This window comes from Lichenostomus cassidix, chromosome Z, assembly GCF_008360975.1.
Source record: "Lichenostomus cassidix isolate B80296 chromosome Z, HeHo_3.0, whole genome shotgun sequence".
NCBI classification, from domain to species: Eukaryota; Metazoa; Chordata; class Aves; order Passeriformes; family Meliphagidae; genus Lichenostomus; species Lichenostomus cassidix.
The window spans coordinates 49,523,983-49,541,597 of NC_139511.1; the positions used below are offsets into that span (position 1 = coordinate 49,523,983).

Consider the following 17,615-nt stretch of genomic DNA (forward strand, 5'->3'; position numbering starts at 1 on the left):
TTCTTGTCTTTGTGTATGTATGTATTTTTAAGTTTTTGCTTTTTCTCAGTCATGATTACCTATTATATGGGTTTTTTTCCTAAAGGTCAGGGATGATTTAAATGCCAGACAAACCCCAACCTCTCTTTAGAAATTGGAAAATAACTGTGGAAGAATACTTTTATCTTGTGGCTTAAAACATTACCATGATGTACCATGACATGGCTTTTCTTTGTTATTCTCATTTCTGTATTCCTCAGCAGAATGAGAAAACATGTCATTTTCAGAAACTGCACATTCAGAGATGATACCCAATAAAGTTACATCAAACTGAGCCCACCCTGGTTTGGAAAAGAGGTCTTTTCCAAAGTTGTAACAGTTCAACAAGAGTGTGCAGCTTGTCTCCAGTAGAGATGGACCCTTCCTGACCATGAGTGCCCATTCGTCTTGGTGAGAGGGGACAGCATTTGGGGAAGCTGAGCCTTCAGATCAGTTTTTTGCTCTATAAACATCAGAATTCCTCTACTGCTATTGAGGAATGCTGTAAGATCAGGCTTTCTGCCCTTGTAGTCGCTTGCTGCTGCAATGCCTGCTGTGCTGAGGTGCAGCAGGCAGTGGTGATGGCATGAAAACAGGTAAAGGCTGGGGCAGCAAAGTGCAAGGGGTGCTCACTCCCAGGAGAAGCAATCCTATGGGACTTCCTTCCCCTCAGACAGCAGTCTTTTTTTGCAGGCCCTTATTCAACTCAGAAGTCCAAGTTTTTATTTGCAACTTCTTACGGCAATATGAAATGCTGTATTTGGCTTGAATTGGGCTGAGCATGGTGAAGTAGAGAAAAATGCTGACTAGATGAGGGAAGTTAACTGCTGCAAATCTTGTAGCCTAAGTATAATTCTGCATATGTGTACATCAGGGTTTTCTAAGCTGTTTGGTAGAGTAGTTGATGCTACTTAAAATATATTATTGTGCAAAGGAGACTAGGTCAAGCTTCAGTCTCAGTCATGTACCTGCAGTTGCACAATGAAGTTATGGATTTGCACAAGTGTGACCACCTACAGTACCTGTGGACAGGGCTAGGCCACCCTGATCTGTGGTATTTGGCTTGCTGCTTCTAGATGCCGTGAAAGCTCCTTTCTTCAACACAGTGGCTGAGGAGAAGGTTTATTTCCACTCGAGCTGTTAACGAACAATCAATTTAGGAATTATTTCAGATTCCATAGGAACATGATGGTTCCTCAGATCTTTTCAGTCTATCTAAAATAAGGCATCCTTGCAGCATCCTAGACCTGTAGACTGTTTAAGCCTGATTTATAATGTTGGGTGGATGGGAGGAAATTTGAGCTTTCAGTTGTTCCCAGGATGGGGCAAAAAAGAGGTGTTAAAGGGTCTCTTGATTAAGAGCTACAGTGACATGTCATAGATCCAGCTTGTGCCCAGCATTGCAACAAAGCTCCTTGGCTTTCCAAAGTGTCTCTGGGCCCATGAGCATTGCCCATGTCCTTGATTCAGCAAGCAGTTTTTGACCATTGTCTGCTGCTGTAGTCACTACTCATCTTCCACAGACATGACTAGTCCACATTAGCATGTACCAGTCTCTTGTGCTGTATGTGTCTTTGACACCCTCTCCTGTAGCACACTCCTGGAAAAGCTGGCAGCCCACAGCTTGAACAGGTGCACCCTTTGCTGGGTTAAGAACTGGCTGATGACTGGGCCCAGAGAGTGGTGAGTGGTGGTGAGTGGTGGTGAGTGGTGGTGAGTGGTGGTGAGTGGTGGTGAATGGTATTGCATCCAGTTGTGCACTAGTGGGGTGCCACAGGGTCAGTGTTGGGCCCAGTTCTGTTATCTTTATTGATTTTCTCAGTGACAGGATTGAGTCCACCATTGGTAAATTTGCAGATGATACCAAGTTTGGGAGCAGTGTGGATCTGCTGGAGGGTAGGAGGGCTCTGCAGAGGGACCTGGACAGGCTGGATTGATGGGCTCAATCCAGTGATCTGAGGTTTAACAAGACCACATGCTAGGTCCAGCACTTTGGTCACAACAACTTCAGGCAGCTCTCCAGACTTGGGAAAGTGGCTGGAGAGTGGTCAGGAGAAAGGGACCTGGGGGTGCTGATGAAAGCAGCTGAACATGAGCCAGGGTGTGCCCAGGTGGCCAAGAAGGCCAATGGCATCCTGGCCTGGATCAGCAAGAGTGTGGCCAGCAGGACCAGGGCAGGGATTGTCCCCCTGTACTTGGCACTTGTGAGGCCACACCTTGAATGCTGTGTCCAGTTCTGGGCCCCTCAGTTTAGGAAGGATGTGGAGCTGCTGGAGCATGTCCAGAGAAGGGCAATGGTGAAGGGTCTGGAGCACAAGACCTATAAGGAGCACCTGAGGAAGCTGTGATTGTGGAGAAGAGAATGTTCATGGCAGACCATATCACTCCCTACAAGTCCCTGAAAGGAAGTTGTAGTCACATGGGGGTTGGTCTCTTCTCCCAGGCAACCAGCAGCAGGACAGAAGGACACAGTCCTAAGCTATTCAAGGGGTCATTTAGGTTGGACATTAGGAGGCATTTCCTCACAGAAAGAGTGATTGGGCATTGGAATGGGCTGCTTAGGGGGGCCATGGAGTCACTGTCCTTGGAGGTGTTTAAAGAAAGAGTGGACATGGCACTTACTGCAGTGGTCTAAGTGAACAAGGAGGTCTTAGGTCATCGTTGGACTCAATAATCTCAAAGATCTTTTCCAACCTAGTTAATTATGTGATTCTGTGATTCAGAATCAGCTTAAAACTACCAGAGGCTGCATAATGCTGAGCGCCCTCATGATTCCAGATTTGCTGGCTTTTGACTGTTGTATTCAGCATCATTTCCACCAGAAATGAGAACCAGAGCCAAACCACAGAACTAAATCAGCAGGCACTATAGTCTGCACAAGCATTGCTCGCTGGTCCTCACAGATCCTTACTACCTGATGTAGCTGCTTTGCACTTCAACAACTCCAGCATTACCAGACCCAGTGTGAATAGCTGGCAAAGTGGAGGTTGTGCATCTGATGCCAGCTTCACTGACAAAAAAATTGCATGCCGTGATTTACACATCAAACTGCAGCTTGGCCCATTGCCTGTGCTTGTGAATCGCACAAAAAAATAATTGAAATATCTGGAAATTATGCCCTAATACAAACAAAGCTAAATATAAGTAACAATGCCCATATGCATTAAAGTTACATCCTCTATACCTGTTAAGGTCCAGAAGTTAATTCTGATTGAGCTTTTACAAACCTCATGTTATTTTACCTCAGCTCACCTGTGTTACTGTCTTAACAGTTTAAGGTAAACTGAACCACTGAGCCACTTAAATACGTAATATGAAGCTTCCTCCAGAGTGCAAGTCAGTATACCCAGGAAGAGTTTACAGTTTCTAAGGATGAAATTATAGCAGCAGTTTCCCTATGTAAGGATCAGAACAGGTTTGAAAATTTCTTTGCCCAAATCACTTAAGGGAGGAATTGTCAGGATTTGCAATAAGCAAGATATATTGAAAGCTGAATTTTGTCCTGATAATCTAATGTGCTTGTCAATGGGGCTCTAATTCTAATGTTATTTCTGTGCCTGAGGTATTTGCAGTCTAGAAGGGTTAGAGTGGATTTGAGTTCGTCAGAAAGGTTTAAGAGTAGCAAGACTCAGTACTATGCAATTGCTGGCTGAGTTCAGTTTAATTTCTGTGGGAAGGCTGATCTAGAGTAGGTGACACAGTTTTCTACCATGTTTAGCTTCTTAAGTTAGTTTTGAATTAATATTTTGTCATTAATTCTTGACCTATACTTCATTTTCCAGAGTTTTATTTTGAAAGAGTCACTGTCCCAAGTTCAGGTTGTCATCAGTATAGCAGTAGTTTCCCTTCTACAGTTGAAAAGCCTTTTCCTCATTTCAGCATTTCCTATCATTAAATTTCTGGAAATGTAAATTTATCTTTACTCTCCACAGAGGTGCTCAAATATTCAAATACACATTGCAAGGCCAAATTGTAGTTTGTACATAAACTGACCCAGGAAATCCAGCAAAAGTGGATGCTGTTGAATGGACATCTTGCATCCCTGTAAATCAGTGACGCAATTCCCTTTTGTAACTACAGTCTCCAGCTTCCTGAGGAGGCAGGGCAAGAGAGGACACTTGCTAACCTGTGCCCCAGGCTGTCTTCTGCCTGTCTCAGCAGCACAGTGATGACTGCTCAGGTCAGAATCCCCCTTGTACTAGCCAATCTTCATCTGAAGCTGGCAAACATCATCATCCTAGTCCTACAGTTCTAGGGTGACCAGAGAATCCTGGGATGGACATGCAAGCACCTGGGACAAGCCACTTAGGGAGGGAGGAGTTGCTTGATATCAGCACTCTGCGTAGGACTCAGTGTCTGACCAGATCTGAAAGTATCTTGTAACCTTATCTTGGAAAGGTCAGGTGTTACCATAAATAGGGACCATCTGTGCAAGGCTTCTGGCAACATTTATTTGAGCTGCAAGGGTATAAATATGTAATTTTCTTCTTGTGAATAATGGATAATGACCTTCAGTGCTTTGCTGAAACTGTTCAGCTAGTAACACTTATGGGATGAAGAGTTGCATATTTGCTTGCCTCAGCAGCAGCACATTTGGTGTCTGCCATGGATTTGAATTGGGATGTTGCTTTTTTTCTCTTAAGAGCAGCCAAATTCTTACCAACATACAAAGCAGGCTTTGCATTCGTATTGGCTTCTGTTTCTTTTGGCTAGTATTGTTGAAGGGTCTCTCCCACACTTGGGAAAACACGGGAGCTGTTAACAGTCTGGCATGTGAAAGTCTGGCAATATTATACCACAGGCACTATCACAGGTATTATTTGGGCTGCTCATCACAACTCAGTGACTGTGCATGCAACGGGAGATTTTCCCCTGCCTTTAGCTATAGAAACACCAGGAGAATGAGTAGGGAAACTATTCAAAAACTTGTGTGAAGAAAGATGTGCTCCTGTGATTTAGAAATATACTGACGGGAGAAACTGCAATAGCTTTAATCCTAATCACAGCTGTAGTCAAACGAAAACAGGATGTGAAGGAACATTCCTAGGAGAGGTGTTCCAAAAATATGAGATAGTGTTACTACTAAAAGATTTTAGTCTGTCCCCTCCAGGAAATATTTAGCCAGTCCTATTCACATAGAGAAAGGTCTAGACAGCTGTCTGAAAGCAGAAATACTTCAAAAGGGTTGAGAGTGTCCTAGTGAGTAAGTGCTCATTGGGTTGTGGGCTTGCATCAAACTTCAAATCAAGTACCTGGGAGTAGGGCTGGATGAACTCAGAGCTTTTTGTGTTTGTAGAGCACAAATCTATTTTTTTAATATGCATATATACACACACACATTTCTTCCCTTAGTATCACAGCTCATGTTTTAGCAGCAGCAGATCAAAAGCAACTGTATGACTTCCCTGCCCTCCTCCTTCTAAATGTGGACAGCTGCATCACAGCAGGTGATGGCAAATACAGCAGAGCACACATGGCCGCAGGCATCTGGACAGAAGGGCTTTTGACTACTTGGGGCCCAGTTTCACTCCTAGGTGTTGCTACAATGGTTCTTCAAACTTCTTAATTCAGCAAGCAGGTAAAAAACAGGTTGTGTGTGCAACATGATTTATGCAAGGGGACAAAAAATCAAGTCTTAGTTTTCCTGGAGTGGGAAGGAGAAAAGCAGGTAAATTAAGCCAAATTAGCTGACATTCTGTTGATTTTTCATGCTGTTCTGTTTTGTACACAGCTACTGTATGTGTCTTCCTGAGGAAGATGAGCACATGCCTGAACAGCACTGGTCTCTGAATCAGCCTGTCTCACAATTCATGTCTTACTGGTGACCCTCCTCGAAGCCAGGAGGTAGGAGAGAGCACCCAAGAGGAGAGTACCTTCCTCAACCTTCATTTGCTAATTCAGGTTTTGAGCCTCTTGAGACTGAGCTGTATCCAGGATCCTCAAACCTCAGAGTGCCTGAGTAGCTGTTAACCCAAGCTGCTTGCACCACTGAGATGTGGATACAGGGCAGAGACACGGGCAGCCTCCTTGGAGAAAGGGAACAAATAAATGTGAGATGATACATAGGACGAACTTGAATGGCATCACGAGTAGATCAAAAGGGAAGCAGCAATGAGGATTGCTGGAGAATTCAGGAGGGTGCAGGTACACGTGTTGGAAATGTGAGGATTTGCTAGGTGTGAAAACAGCTTGGCTAGAAAAAACATCAGAAACTGGTTGCTGTTGAGACCATGGTGAAACCTGGGGTGAGAAGGAGCAAGATAGTAGCTACCGGACTGTGCAGAAATACTTACTGGGGCCTAAGGGGAAGAAAGTCCCTGGTGTGCAGCTGGTCCAGCTGGCAGAAGTGTCAAAAGTGGCTTCTCAGGGTGATACCAAAGGGACAGATAAATGAGAGGGCTTGGCAAAAAATTTGGTTTAAGTCACAAATAATCTAGATCCTCTACTGCAGATTTTGGGTTTGGTGTCCTTCATCTGGCTCCAGCGATCGGATTTGCTGCCTGCAAAGCATTTGGCAAAGAAACCCCCTTCTCCCAAGGGCAGAGGGGCATATGGGAGGAGACTGGGGAAAATGCAAAGAAAGGTTTTATCTCCTGGTTTAACTTTATGCTTTGAACTGTGGTCAGAGGACTCCAACCCACAAGCCCGGAATAAAACAGAGGCAACCTATAATATTCATTAGTAGGCTACTCAGCTCACAGGAGGATTTTTTTCTCCCACTGTTATAACAGTTAAGCCTAAATAAATGGAAGGGGGGGTTAGTTGTGGGGGAAGTGAAGCCAGCCCTGTGAGACAGTGGGGATACGACAGCTGGCAGCTTGCTGGAGCTCAATTAGCATTAGCAGCCTGGCGTATCTACCAGCAGGATGAGGGAGGAAGGGTGGAGGTGCAGCCAGAAACAGGCTCCTTGTGCTGCCAAGAGGCCAACAATAACCAAGGAGAAACGTGTAAAATTGTAGTGTAGTGAAGATCCCAAAAATTAACACCTGTAGACAGGAACTCATAGAGAAATCTGCATGCAGGAGCAATTGTGAACCTCTGGAGCTACAATCCTTGTTCTCAAATGAAAGAACTGAAATACATGGTCAGAGAAGGGGATGCTACATTCTCCTGTGGCTCAGTTAGGAGTGACTATGACCTCTTTAAAGCCACCAGTTTTAATAAAATTGTTCTTAATGTTTGTATTTGACCTTCTACTCTTCCTTAAGGCTCCATAACTTCTCCCAGAAATCAGAAAGCATTTAGACCAAGAAAGAAAAAAAATTCAGGTGACTTTTCTCAAAAGTTGTTGAGGAAAGTCCACTGCTGGACAAGCCACAAAATCATGTTCTTATATGCTGGAAGTCAGCACTCTCTTGTTGCTCTATGGAAAGAAACTACAGGACTTGCTGACAAGATCGGGTGAAGGACCTTAGTGATGCTTCTTGGACATGAAAGAACAACCAGGCTCTCAGTGTGTTTGCTGGGAGTAAGAAAGGCATCTGGTGTATTTCAGGGATGCTTTCCTATACTTCAAAAAAGTTCCCAGGTCTGCAGCATGCTCTCCCTGGATTTGCAGTGGGTTTCTGATGTTTTATCACTGCCAAACTAGACAGATGCACAATAAAACTCAAAATCCTTATTAGACCCTGAGGGAAAGCACAGTGAGACAACAGTGCTGTTGTCCTAATGAGCTGCAATTACAGCAGGGCTGTTGCTCAGGTCTCCCTGTTTTAAGGGACCTTGTCCCACTATGCACTGCAAAAACCTGCTGGCTGCAGCTCACAAGATTCAGTGGGAATGTAAGAAAGGATGGATGCTGATGCACCACAACCATAATCAATGCACTATGATTCTTTCCTCCCCTGCCATTTCCTTGTGCTCTTGTGAATAGCTGCATTGTTTTACTGATCTTAAGAATGAGGCATGGGACCGTGAAGGGAATTAGGTCAAAAACGTCATGAAACAGTGCCCAGAATATAAAAGGAAAAGTGCACTGCAGCATGAGGTTCCTTGGTGTGTGCTGAGGTGATTGCACATGTTACTCTAGTGACCTTAGAAATGGAGCAAAGTAGCACCAGTAAATTCAGAAATATCTAACATCCTTACAGTAAAGGAACATCTGAGGGCATGTACAAGTGCTAACTCACTAGGCTGAAACTCTTCAGTAGTTTTAAAAACTGCCTGAAGTTACGCTTCCAACTCCATGCACGGCAGCCTGAATTTTCCAAATGGGTTAGGAAAAAGAAAAAAACCCAATCAATACATGTTAATCCTCTTAGTGTCTGAAGTTCAGAGTAGCAAAGGCATTCTTTCCTGTGAGAAACCCCTATTGAAACAACTTGTGTTTGAAATTCTTCCCTTTTCTTTTGTTTCACCACCCTCTGGACCTTTCATCACAGGCAAGCTACTCCTTATGCCTTTGTTTCTTTGTGTTGTCTCTATCCCATCTCTTGCCTGGCTGACGGTAGAAGGAAAATACATAATACACAGGACTTCTAAATCACATGTGCTTTACTTCAGGAAACAGGTAAAATGGGATGTTTAATTTGCATGTAGCAGTCACATACTGTCACACTTGCAGCATGATTGAAGTGAAATAATAATAATAAGGTGAGCATTTCAGTTCACTGACAGAGGAATGCGTGCCACTGCATCCCTAGTTCCAGTACTAAGCAGATGCTTTAGCTAGCTTCCTAGCTTCCATTTCCTGCTTAGCCTGTTGTCTCATCTCTCTCTCTCTCTCCATGAGAAGTACTTGTAGTTCTTCCCACTTCTTCAGGTTCTGCTCATGTTTTGCAATATCTTCCGCTTCACATTCTGGCAGCTTTTCCTTGACAAGTTGGGTGGTCAGGGTTAACAGGCTTTCAGATTCAACCTTGCTAAGTGAATGCAGCTTAGAGTACAGCTCCTGTCAGAAAAAGAGATTTGGTAGGGAGTGTCAAGGAGAAAGCCAGTCAATCACAAAACAATCAGACACAAAATACTTCTCTAAAACCAACATATCACTGATTGAATTACTATTGTTGTTGCTTTTGTTGTTGTTACCATTACTAAATATTATTTATTAAATAATACTATATATAATTTATTATTAAACAGTCCAGGTAACTATTTATCACAGAAAAGTATTTCAACTGTGGTAGCTGCTACCATTTCTTGAAATGCTAACCTCTAGAGTATTTTTCTATTTAGCAATAAAACTGAACCAATGAAATTTCATTTTCATTACCTACTCAAATTCCCTTCTTTTTCCAACTTCAGTTATCTGGTATTAACAAAGACCAACTGACCAGACAGCCACAATAAATACAATTTAGACACTTTGGGTTTTGTGTCTTGGCTCAAAACCAAATGCACGATTTCATCCACACTGCCTGCATTAGCATCCCTCCCAAAAGGTGCAGGTCACATAAAATGTTCCAACAGCATACTAAGTAACTCCCATAGTTTTTCTTCGTAACTTACTGTGATCTGAGGTATGCCTACACTAACACAGATTAGACAGCACTGTTATAACAAGGGATATTTTTTCCAGGGATATTCTACACTGAAACCAAGAGCACAGCTTCAGTAAGAAACTCCAGTTTTCTTTCTTGAGCTTTACTGATCTAGATTTCCTGCAGTATAAAAATGTTAATTCACTTAAGATGATGAATCATCCAGTGATACTATTTCTGGCTTTCTGTAATCTTTAGCCTGATGGCTCCCTAACATTCTGATTAATTGCCTTAAAAGTGCAGATACACAACCAAGGAGAAGATGACACAGCACTGGAAAATTCTTTATCCCTTATTCACTCATTAGATAAAACCACATTTTCCTGATCGTTCTTTTAGGTAAAACATTTTACTCAGCCCAGCTCTTGCAAAAATATTTGAAGTAAGTATGTGTTCTAATGAAAGCTACATCCATACTTTTTTCTTTTGAATGCAACTTCTTGTTTTGCATTGCAGGATAATGGAAAGAAGATGTGGGGATTGTTGTTCTCCAAACAAAATGGCAGTTCTAGAGCCACGCAGATATCCAGACTTCCAGTTATCACTGAGAGTTATGTGCTGGGCTGCTGGCCCACAGTGTTCCTCTTAATCTGAGCTCATGCTGGCAATAATCTGCAAAGGCTCTTCCCCTCAGCACCTATCTGGAGGCTCTGCCTTATTCTTAGGCAGGAAACCTCAACCCTCTGAGGCCTCTCCACTTCTCTCTCCCTTAGCCAACACAACTGCAGGCTTTGTTATGTTTTACCTTGGAGGTCTGAACTGGATACAGAGCAGAATAAAGACTCTTTAAAATGCTAGACATCGAGGTCTGAGGGGCTTGGGTATTTGTTTCTGTCTGTTTTCTTATGATAAAGAATGAAAACAAAGCCAATGTCTTCAAAGCTAATGGACTAAAATCAAAGTCAATAAACTTATTTAGGTGTATTAGTCTGTTTTGTTGGAGATGTCATTAAGTACTCAAGGCATCAGTGAGAAAACTGAGGAGACTGCACAGCTTGGGTTTGGGGAAGAAACTTGACAACTATGGTCATGTTTACAGATTAGATATGCAGTTCAAACGTAACTAGTTTATATCATTCACACTCTTCCTATTAAACTGTGCAGAAAAGGGGCTGTACTTAAACACATGAAATTCAACTACAGAAATGCAATAAACTGGGAACTAGAACGTCTTGTCTTCTAAGCCTTTACTGCTATCGCTGGTATCCTGGAATACTTCCTGCTCTTCTCTTACACATTAGTAAAACTAATTTAGGAAAGCAGCAGGCTGTATGTCCCGCAGGTACCAAAAGGGCACATTCTTAAATGGCTAAATCATGATTTTTATACGCAGTCTCCAGGGCTTTGCATGTAGACAAGTTAAGGAAGGTGCTTTTAGAGAAGGTGTTCCCAGTATTTATGTGATAAAATGTTTGCCGCCCACTGATCATTGACACAAATGGAAAGAATTGCCTGAGGAACACTATACTGAGCAGTGAGCCTCAGCATATGGGATCACAAAACAGGTAATTACAACACAAATGAGTGTCAGAGTCTAGATTACAGCTCTAAAGGCTTTTTCTGGAAAGAGCCAAATGCCCTCAAGTCCTGTTTGTTCTAGTGGAAGTAAAGGACAAGTATCCATATCTGTCAGACTTCCTTGCCTTTTTCAGGTACTTCCACAAATGGTTGCTCTTAAGGTTGTTCTTAAGAGTCCATTCCATGGAGTAGTATGTTTATGTCTGGAGCAAATCCATATGCTTTTCCTCGCCTTCTGAGGTGTATGATCTGTAAAACAGAACTGGGAATGCTGGAGGCAGAAGCGATTGGTTTTGAGCTCAGGGAGACTGGGACGTACTGGCTAATTAATGCAGGGCTGGAAAAAGTGCAACTAAATTGTTTTCAGCAGCAAAAGTGCATCCCATGCGCTGGGGTTACACAGAAGGGGCAGATGATCTGAGCTGGGATAGCAGCTGTGAATGCACACAACACCAGATTTCTTCGGAGCTGCTACCTTCCCTCACACTTGTACAGATTTCTAGTGCACTACTCTGCTCTGTGAACTACACCTGTAGGTGTCCCAGGGCTCAACTGGGAACAGCAGCTACTAGTGGATTTGAAAGAAGACTCTGGGAACTCCTTCAGGCTTAGCTGAAATGGCATTCTGACTTGAGAGCTCCTTTTCTCATTCAGACAACCAGAAATTTTGGTTTCTTGACATGTAAATAGTGTTGCCCAGAAATTTTGGTTTCTTGACATGTAAGTAGTGTTGGATGCCTCGATGTCACATGGGGGCTGTGTCTTCCTCATATTCCGACTTTCCCAGTGAGATCTTAAGTTAAACACTGGGACTAGTTTTTTGGCCAAAAGTCACTCACTACCACACCAAGAAATGCTTGAATTGGGATTAATCATGGAACTTGCGGAAAGGTTTAGCTGAGAAGAAAACTCTGCTCCTGGCGCTAGTCCCCAGATTGATATTTACACCTCATTTGGAGCACTCTGCATTATTTTCTTCAAGGCTAGACACTGGGCAGACAATGAGAGACATATAAAAATGTCTCACTCCCTCTTTCAAAGGGCACTTGTGTTTACCTAATTCTCTTTAATTCATTCAGGCATTAATTACCATATGCTGAGCTCCCACTAATTCCCAAACACTTCAATTAAAAAGTTTTAACTGCCTACAACACAAGTTTAATATCTAAAGATTAGTGGCAAAGTTATGTAAGTAAAAACTGAAGCAAGGAAAAGGGTGTGTGCATGTGTGCGTGTGTGGGTGCGTGTGTGTGAGAGCCGAAACCATAGGATACTCGTCCTTAACTTTTGAAATTTCTTTAGAACAGTCTGCATCCAGCAAAACTGTCCAAGGTTACAGCCATCCAGGTGACAGCAACAATGAAAACTGATGGGCTACAGAAAGAGTACTGCTCCTGGAACTACAAACCAGATGAGTTTCAACCTGAAGTACTCGATTTTTATCACAGCACAAATCAAAGACGATAAAATAAAATTATCTCATTTAGCTAATTTATAGCTATGAGATGAAAATGCACTCATTATATAGATGTGCCTTAATGAACAGCTATTTGTGTTTCTTACTGTTATCATCAGTGTGATGATCTAAAGTGATATAACCCAACTTAATTCTCTCATCTGAAAGTACAAGATACAACATTCATACATAATTATAATATATACAAATGAACAATAAATCCAGGGTAGTTTCACGCTTATTACAATTTATTTTAATGAGCAAGATCCCACACAAGGTCAGATAACAGGTCTCTAATGACATACCACTTTTGCAAACAGGACTGGATTTATCATTTTGATGTATGAAAACTGAAGATAAAATTCCAGCAGACAGACAAAAGACAAATGGCCTTGAGCTTTTATGTCTTTGTTAGCTGCTGTTTCCTGTTTGGAGAAGTGAAAATGTAAGGTGACATCAGTTTCAAAAATGCTAAACAGGACTCCTGATGCACTGAAGGGGTGTCAGTCTACTAGCCACAGTAAGTCAGCATAAATATTTTCTAGTATGTATCACAGAGATCTACCACAGCTGAGAATATTTAGATAAATTAAACTGTCTTACCTTGAATCTGCTGTAGTACTCAGGTGCTTTAGACTGCTCTGTTTCTTCTGACTCTGCACATTGCGACCTCTGCTCTAATTTCCTGGCTTCTTCAGCAGATTCTGGATCAGGTTTGGCTTCAAGGACATTCTGTAAAATGGTCTCCAGGGCATCAATCTGAACAATTACATTTGTCATAGTTAGCACAGTCGGAAAATACAATCTAAGTAATACAACTGTCATGTATTCAAACAACTTCATGAATTTCCTTTTATTTTGAGATGACTTCTGTGTTTGCTAAACGGAAAATCAAATTCTAAAAGGAAGTCAGACATATTCTTGGAAGAATTTTGTACTGTGGATCTTGGAGTGTGTGGCTCTTATTCAGTTATTGCATTGCTTTTTGGGCTCTACTACTGGATTTGTACAGAGATGCAGCATTAGTAAATAATCAGCAAGAACCTTCTCTTACAAGTTCTTAGTTGTTCTCTGAACAAACTAAAACGTACCTCTATAAAGAGAGCATTTCTAGGTATTACTAGCATTTACTATTTTTACAGCATCAGTATGCAGATGGATAGGATCTTCAATGGACCTGTTGTACCAGAGATAGATACAGACTTGTTTCAACACAAGGATGTTCATCTACAATCCAAAAAGAAGATGAGGAGTTCCTTAATTTGTCTAGTGTTTGTAAACAGAAAAAATCACAAGTGTATTAAGCTGAGTTCTTCAGATTTGGAGTAAGAAAGATACCTCCAAAACCACACATATGAAGAGGTAACTCAAAATGGCAGAAGTCGCCAATGTGACCTGTCTTGTACTGTCCAGTATCACAGAGAGAAGGTTCAGAAAATAGAGCAATAGGTAGGAGTACCTGCTGAGCAGTGCCCTGGACTTTTGTCAGGGAAAACTGCAAGCTTAGTAAGTGACATGAGCAAAAAGGAGGCTCCAATCATCAGGGACACCTTCAGGACAAAGTACCAAAAAGAGGAAGAGAGACCTCAGTGCTGTTTCTATGCTCCAGCCCATACAGTGGTGACATCTTAAGTTCCTCCTAAGCTGTCTGATTCCAGGATCAGCCTGACTCCCCACAGCACTCCTAAGCCCCAAGTCCCTTAGTGCTGCCCTCATAAATGGAGTGAATCTAGCCACCCTCCCTGAGTGAGGGCAGTACAAACCTTCTAGAAACCACTCTTCCAGCTTTTTGGACCAGTAACACTTAGGACATCACCTGAGAGCACAGAACACATGCACTCAGGCAGGAGAGTAAGAAGATGTGATAGCTCATCCCCACTGCTAAGAAGTATGTCTCTGAGTGATTTCAAAGGCATCTTCCCATCCCCACAGACATGTGTTTCCTGTGACACAGATCCAGGTGTCTCTAAAGGGAGGGCAAGGCTTAGTAAACATACTTAAATGGTCTGTGGCAGTAACACACACTCATTGCCAAGGACACGCCAGTAGACATTATCACTGCCTCATCAACTGAAGCAGTGATTCTGTTCTAAACATTAATTTTCCTGTCTTGCAAATGCCTCCGAAGTTTGCAGGGCATCTTTTCATTAATAAGGCACAGAATTCACAGGTTTTACTGCAGCTATTCTCATATGAAATTCTCCTTGTTCAGTGGGTTATAGCCTTTGTACTTACAGCCTCTTTACAGATTTTGATGTCCCCTGACAACGAAGCCACATTTTCCATCACTTGCAAGGCTCTATTCAAATATCCAGGTGTCCACATCAGTGGCATTAGATTGTATACAGCTCTTAGTCCTTTAGTCAACTCCACCTTCCCTGTGATAAAAACACACTTCATTGTTAGAGCTTCAACATCCGAGTCTTAATGGAACTAGCATCAGTTGGCTCTGGTTTCTAGAAGTCACAGCAAGTGTTTTGGTTTCTGTGGTAAAAACAATACACTGCGACAAAGTTGCTCTGACAGAACTTCCACTACTTTATTTAAGGTGCCCTCTTTTTGCTCAACTTCATGTTTTTATGTGCACGTTTCTGGTACTTCCCCATTCCCCCTCATCTCCTCTGATCTACCAGCTCAGAGAAGGATGTCTGATGATCTCAGACGAGTGTCTCATTAGCTTTCAGCTGACTGTGGAGCATGTGTGCACTAAATCTGATTCTCTGGATTTACCTCGGTGGCCTCTAGGTCTTACTCACATATTACTGCCCAAGTTATGGCTAAGTACACAGCTTAGTACCCCTGCTTCTGCTAGGGCTTCCTCAGAGAAAACACGCTACACATGCCAAGAAGTAAATTTTGGTTCTTGATCTAAGACAATCTGTGCAACAAGTTGTTAATTGATTTTAGCAGGACTGGTAATGTACTGCACCACTTACAACATGGCTTTTCTTCTCACAGTAATTACTAGAGAACCTGGAACTCCTGCATAATAGGGGAAAGGCACATCACATTGTACCTGATGCAATTTACAGTGATTGTCACTCTTAGGTTTTGATTCTGTCATTGTCAACAGAAAATACCACTTCAAGTGCAGCTTATAGGAGTTATGTCCAAGCTCTCAATCCAATTTGCACTCTGGCTACAATGACACAAAACTATGAAGAACACCTTCTTTAGACAGAAGAGAACAGTTTAGATAAAGCAAGGTAATGAGTGCACAGACAAAGCCTATGGACTGTGGCTAAATTAAAATAGCTGATGTGGTCGAGGCCACTCTGTGCTCGTAGACATCTTTCACTCTCTCAGAGGTCAGCTCCATTAGTGTTGGCAAGACTTTGGAATACGTGACATAACAGCAAATAGCTTCTGATCTACTGAATGTCAATGTCATGGAACAAGCACTACTGTTCACAGACAACAGTGAAGTGCGTTTTTGAAATACAGCCACTACTCCACCAATCTCTATGACATTTAAAACTCTCCAAACTGAATGCCAACTGGACAGAAAAGTCCCTATTTGTATCAGTATCTCCACTGGATTACAAACTACAGCACTATGAAAAATCCTGCTTTCAAATTAATTTTCACATTTATCCCCCTTCTTGACTGAAAATGAGTTTTTGTTTCACAGTCATGATAAATGTTAATCAGCAATCTAACTCTGCCACCACACATCATACTTTAAGGTGACATTTTAAGACCAAATTCATTTTTTATTACCCTTAATAATGCAGTAATGGAACAAAAATTTACAATAAATTGTTAATTATTTACTTACTTTCTAGTAAATAATCATTTTGTGGAGAAGAACAAAATCTATCTGCACTATATTCCACTAAAGATTTAGAGGAAATTCAAGAATGGCTTGCCCATTTCCCTTCCTTTCAATTCTGAGTATACTCTGATCTAACTTCTCTTTAATATTATATAGCAAGTTATTAGCAGTGAAGACTTCTTAAGAGATACAGGATAAAGGCACTGCTATCTGCTGTTCACAATCCAATCATTCACTTTGCAGTAACCAGTAAAATTTCTAAACATTTTGATTGTGCCCTCCCATCTTCCTAAGGTTTAAAGATTATTTTAAGATACTCACTAACCAGAAGAAGAGTCTATTGTCCACAGCCTTAAATTTGTGGCATGGAAATCTGTACTTTCAGGGTATTTTGGTGAACCAACAAACCAATCCCACTGTTATTTAAGAATATCTTCTTTCTTTCAGCATCTAACCCAAACCTGCAGGGAGCCCTGAAGCTGGTTCTGAAGGTATCTGATGAAAGGCATACTATTCAAATCAGTTCTACCCTCCAGGCTCACAAAACAGGTTCACTTGTAACTCTGAAATTGTCCTTCCACTATTTATCTTTTTTTCCTTTGCCTTCTCCTTGATTACATTTTAATAAAGCAAAGATGCCAATTTAATTCAGTCACTGAAGATGAGAGAAAATTTGACAATAAGGGAGGTAAAACTTACCAAGGAATGCATAGCCATACAGCTGGGAGCTAAAACCCACAGTGTTACTTTGCTTTAGACCCGTAAGCAACAGTGATGCTCCAAGATTTCTCTCTTCTTCCCACTGTAAATAATGTATAAGCTAAGTAAGTGTTCCTTAACAAACACAAACATAAAATGGCAGCAAAGACATCATGCATGGCTTACATCACATCTCAGCAACACAGTAAAGGATCATTAAACATGCCCAGTGTTCAGTTACAGTATGTCTGTCCTGAGGAACATTATGAATTGTACTGAGAAACAACTCTCTTTCCAGAAGACTGTAAAATGTGAGTCATTGAAATTTTGCATGGAAGTTATTTAATCAGTGCAGTTCCTCTAGGACAGAAGGTTACACTGATTTATACTGGTCAAGCTCTGTCTCTGTCCTGTATGTCCTACCACTTGGTTCAGGTTCACACTGCTGAAGAAAAACATCACCTGGTTTCTGTACTACAGCAGCCTTTTCTTTAAAGTATGTGGCAAGATACATGCTCCACTATCCCTCACTACAACAGGAAAATGCTGAGAGATGAATATGCAGATAATGGCTACTTTGAGTCCAAAATCTGCTCTGGGAAAAGAACATACGCATCTCATCAAGACCCCTCTACACCACCGGATTAAAAGTACAGCTGTCTTACCAGCT

General features: G+C 41.8%; 1 protein-coding gene across 1 annotated transcript in view; it reads right to left on the reverse strand.

Moving 5' to 3' along the window:
• Positions 1–8,493: 8,493 nt before the first annotated feature.
• Positions 8,494–17,615, reverse strand: part of MRPS27 (mitochondrial ribosomal protein S27) — a 44,654-nt gene continuing 35,532 nt past the window's right edge. Inside the window, exons 8-11 of the mRNA XM_085043790.1 lie at positions 16,946–17,048; positions 14,707–14,849; positions 13,075–13,230; positions 8,494–8,908 (exon numbers count right to left, since the gene is read on the reverse strand). Coding sequence (XP_084899916.1) covers positions 8,669–8,908; positions 13,075–13,230; positions 14,707–14,849; positions 16,946–17,048 — 642 coding nt within the window. The 3' untranslated portion in view covers positions 8,494–8,668. The remainder of the gene's footprint in view (positions 8,909–13,074; positions 13,231–14,706; positions 14,850–16,945; positions 17,049–17,615) is intronic.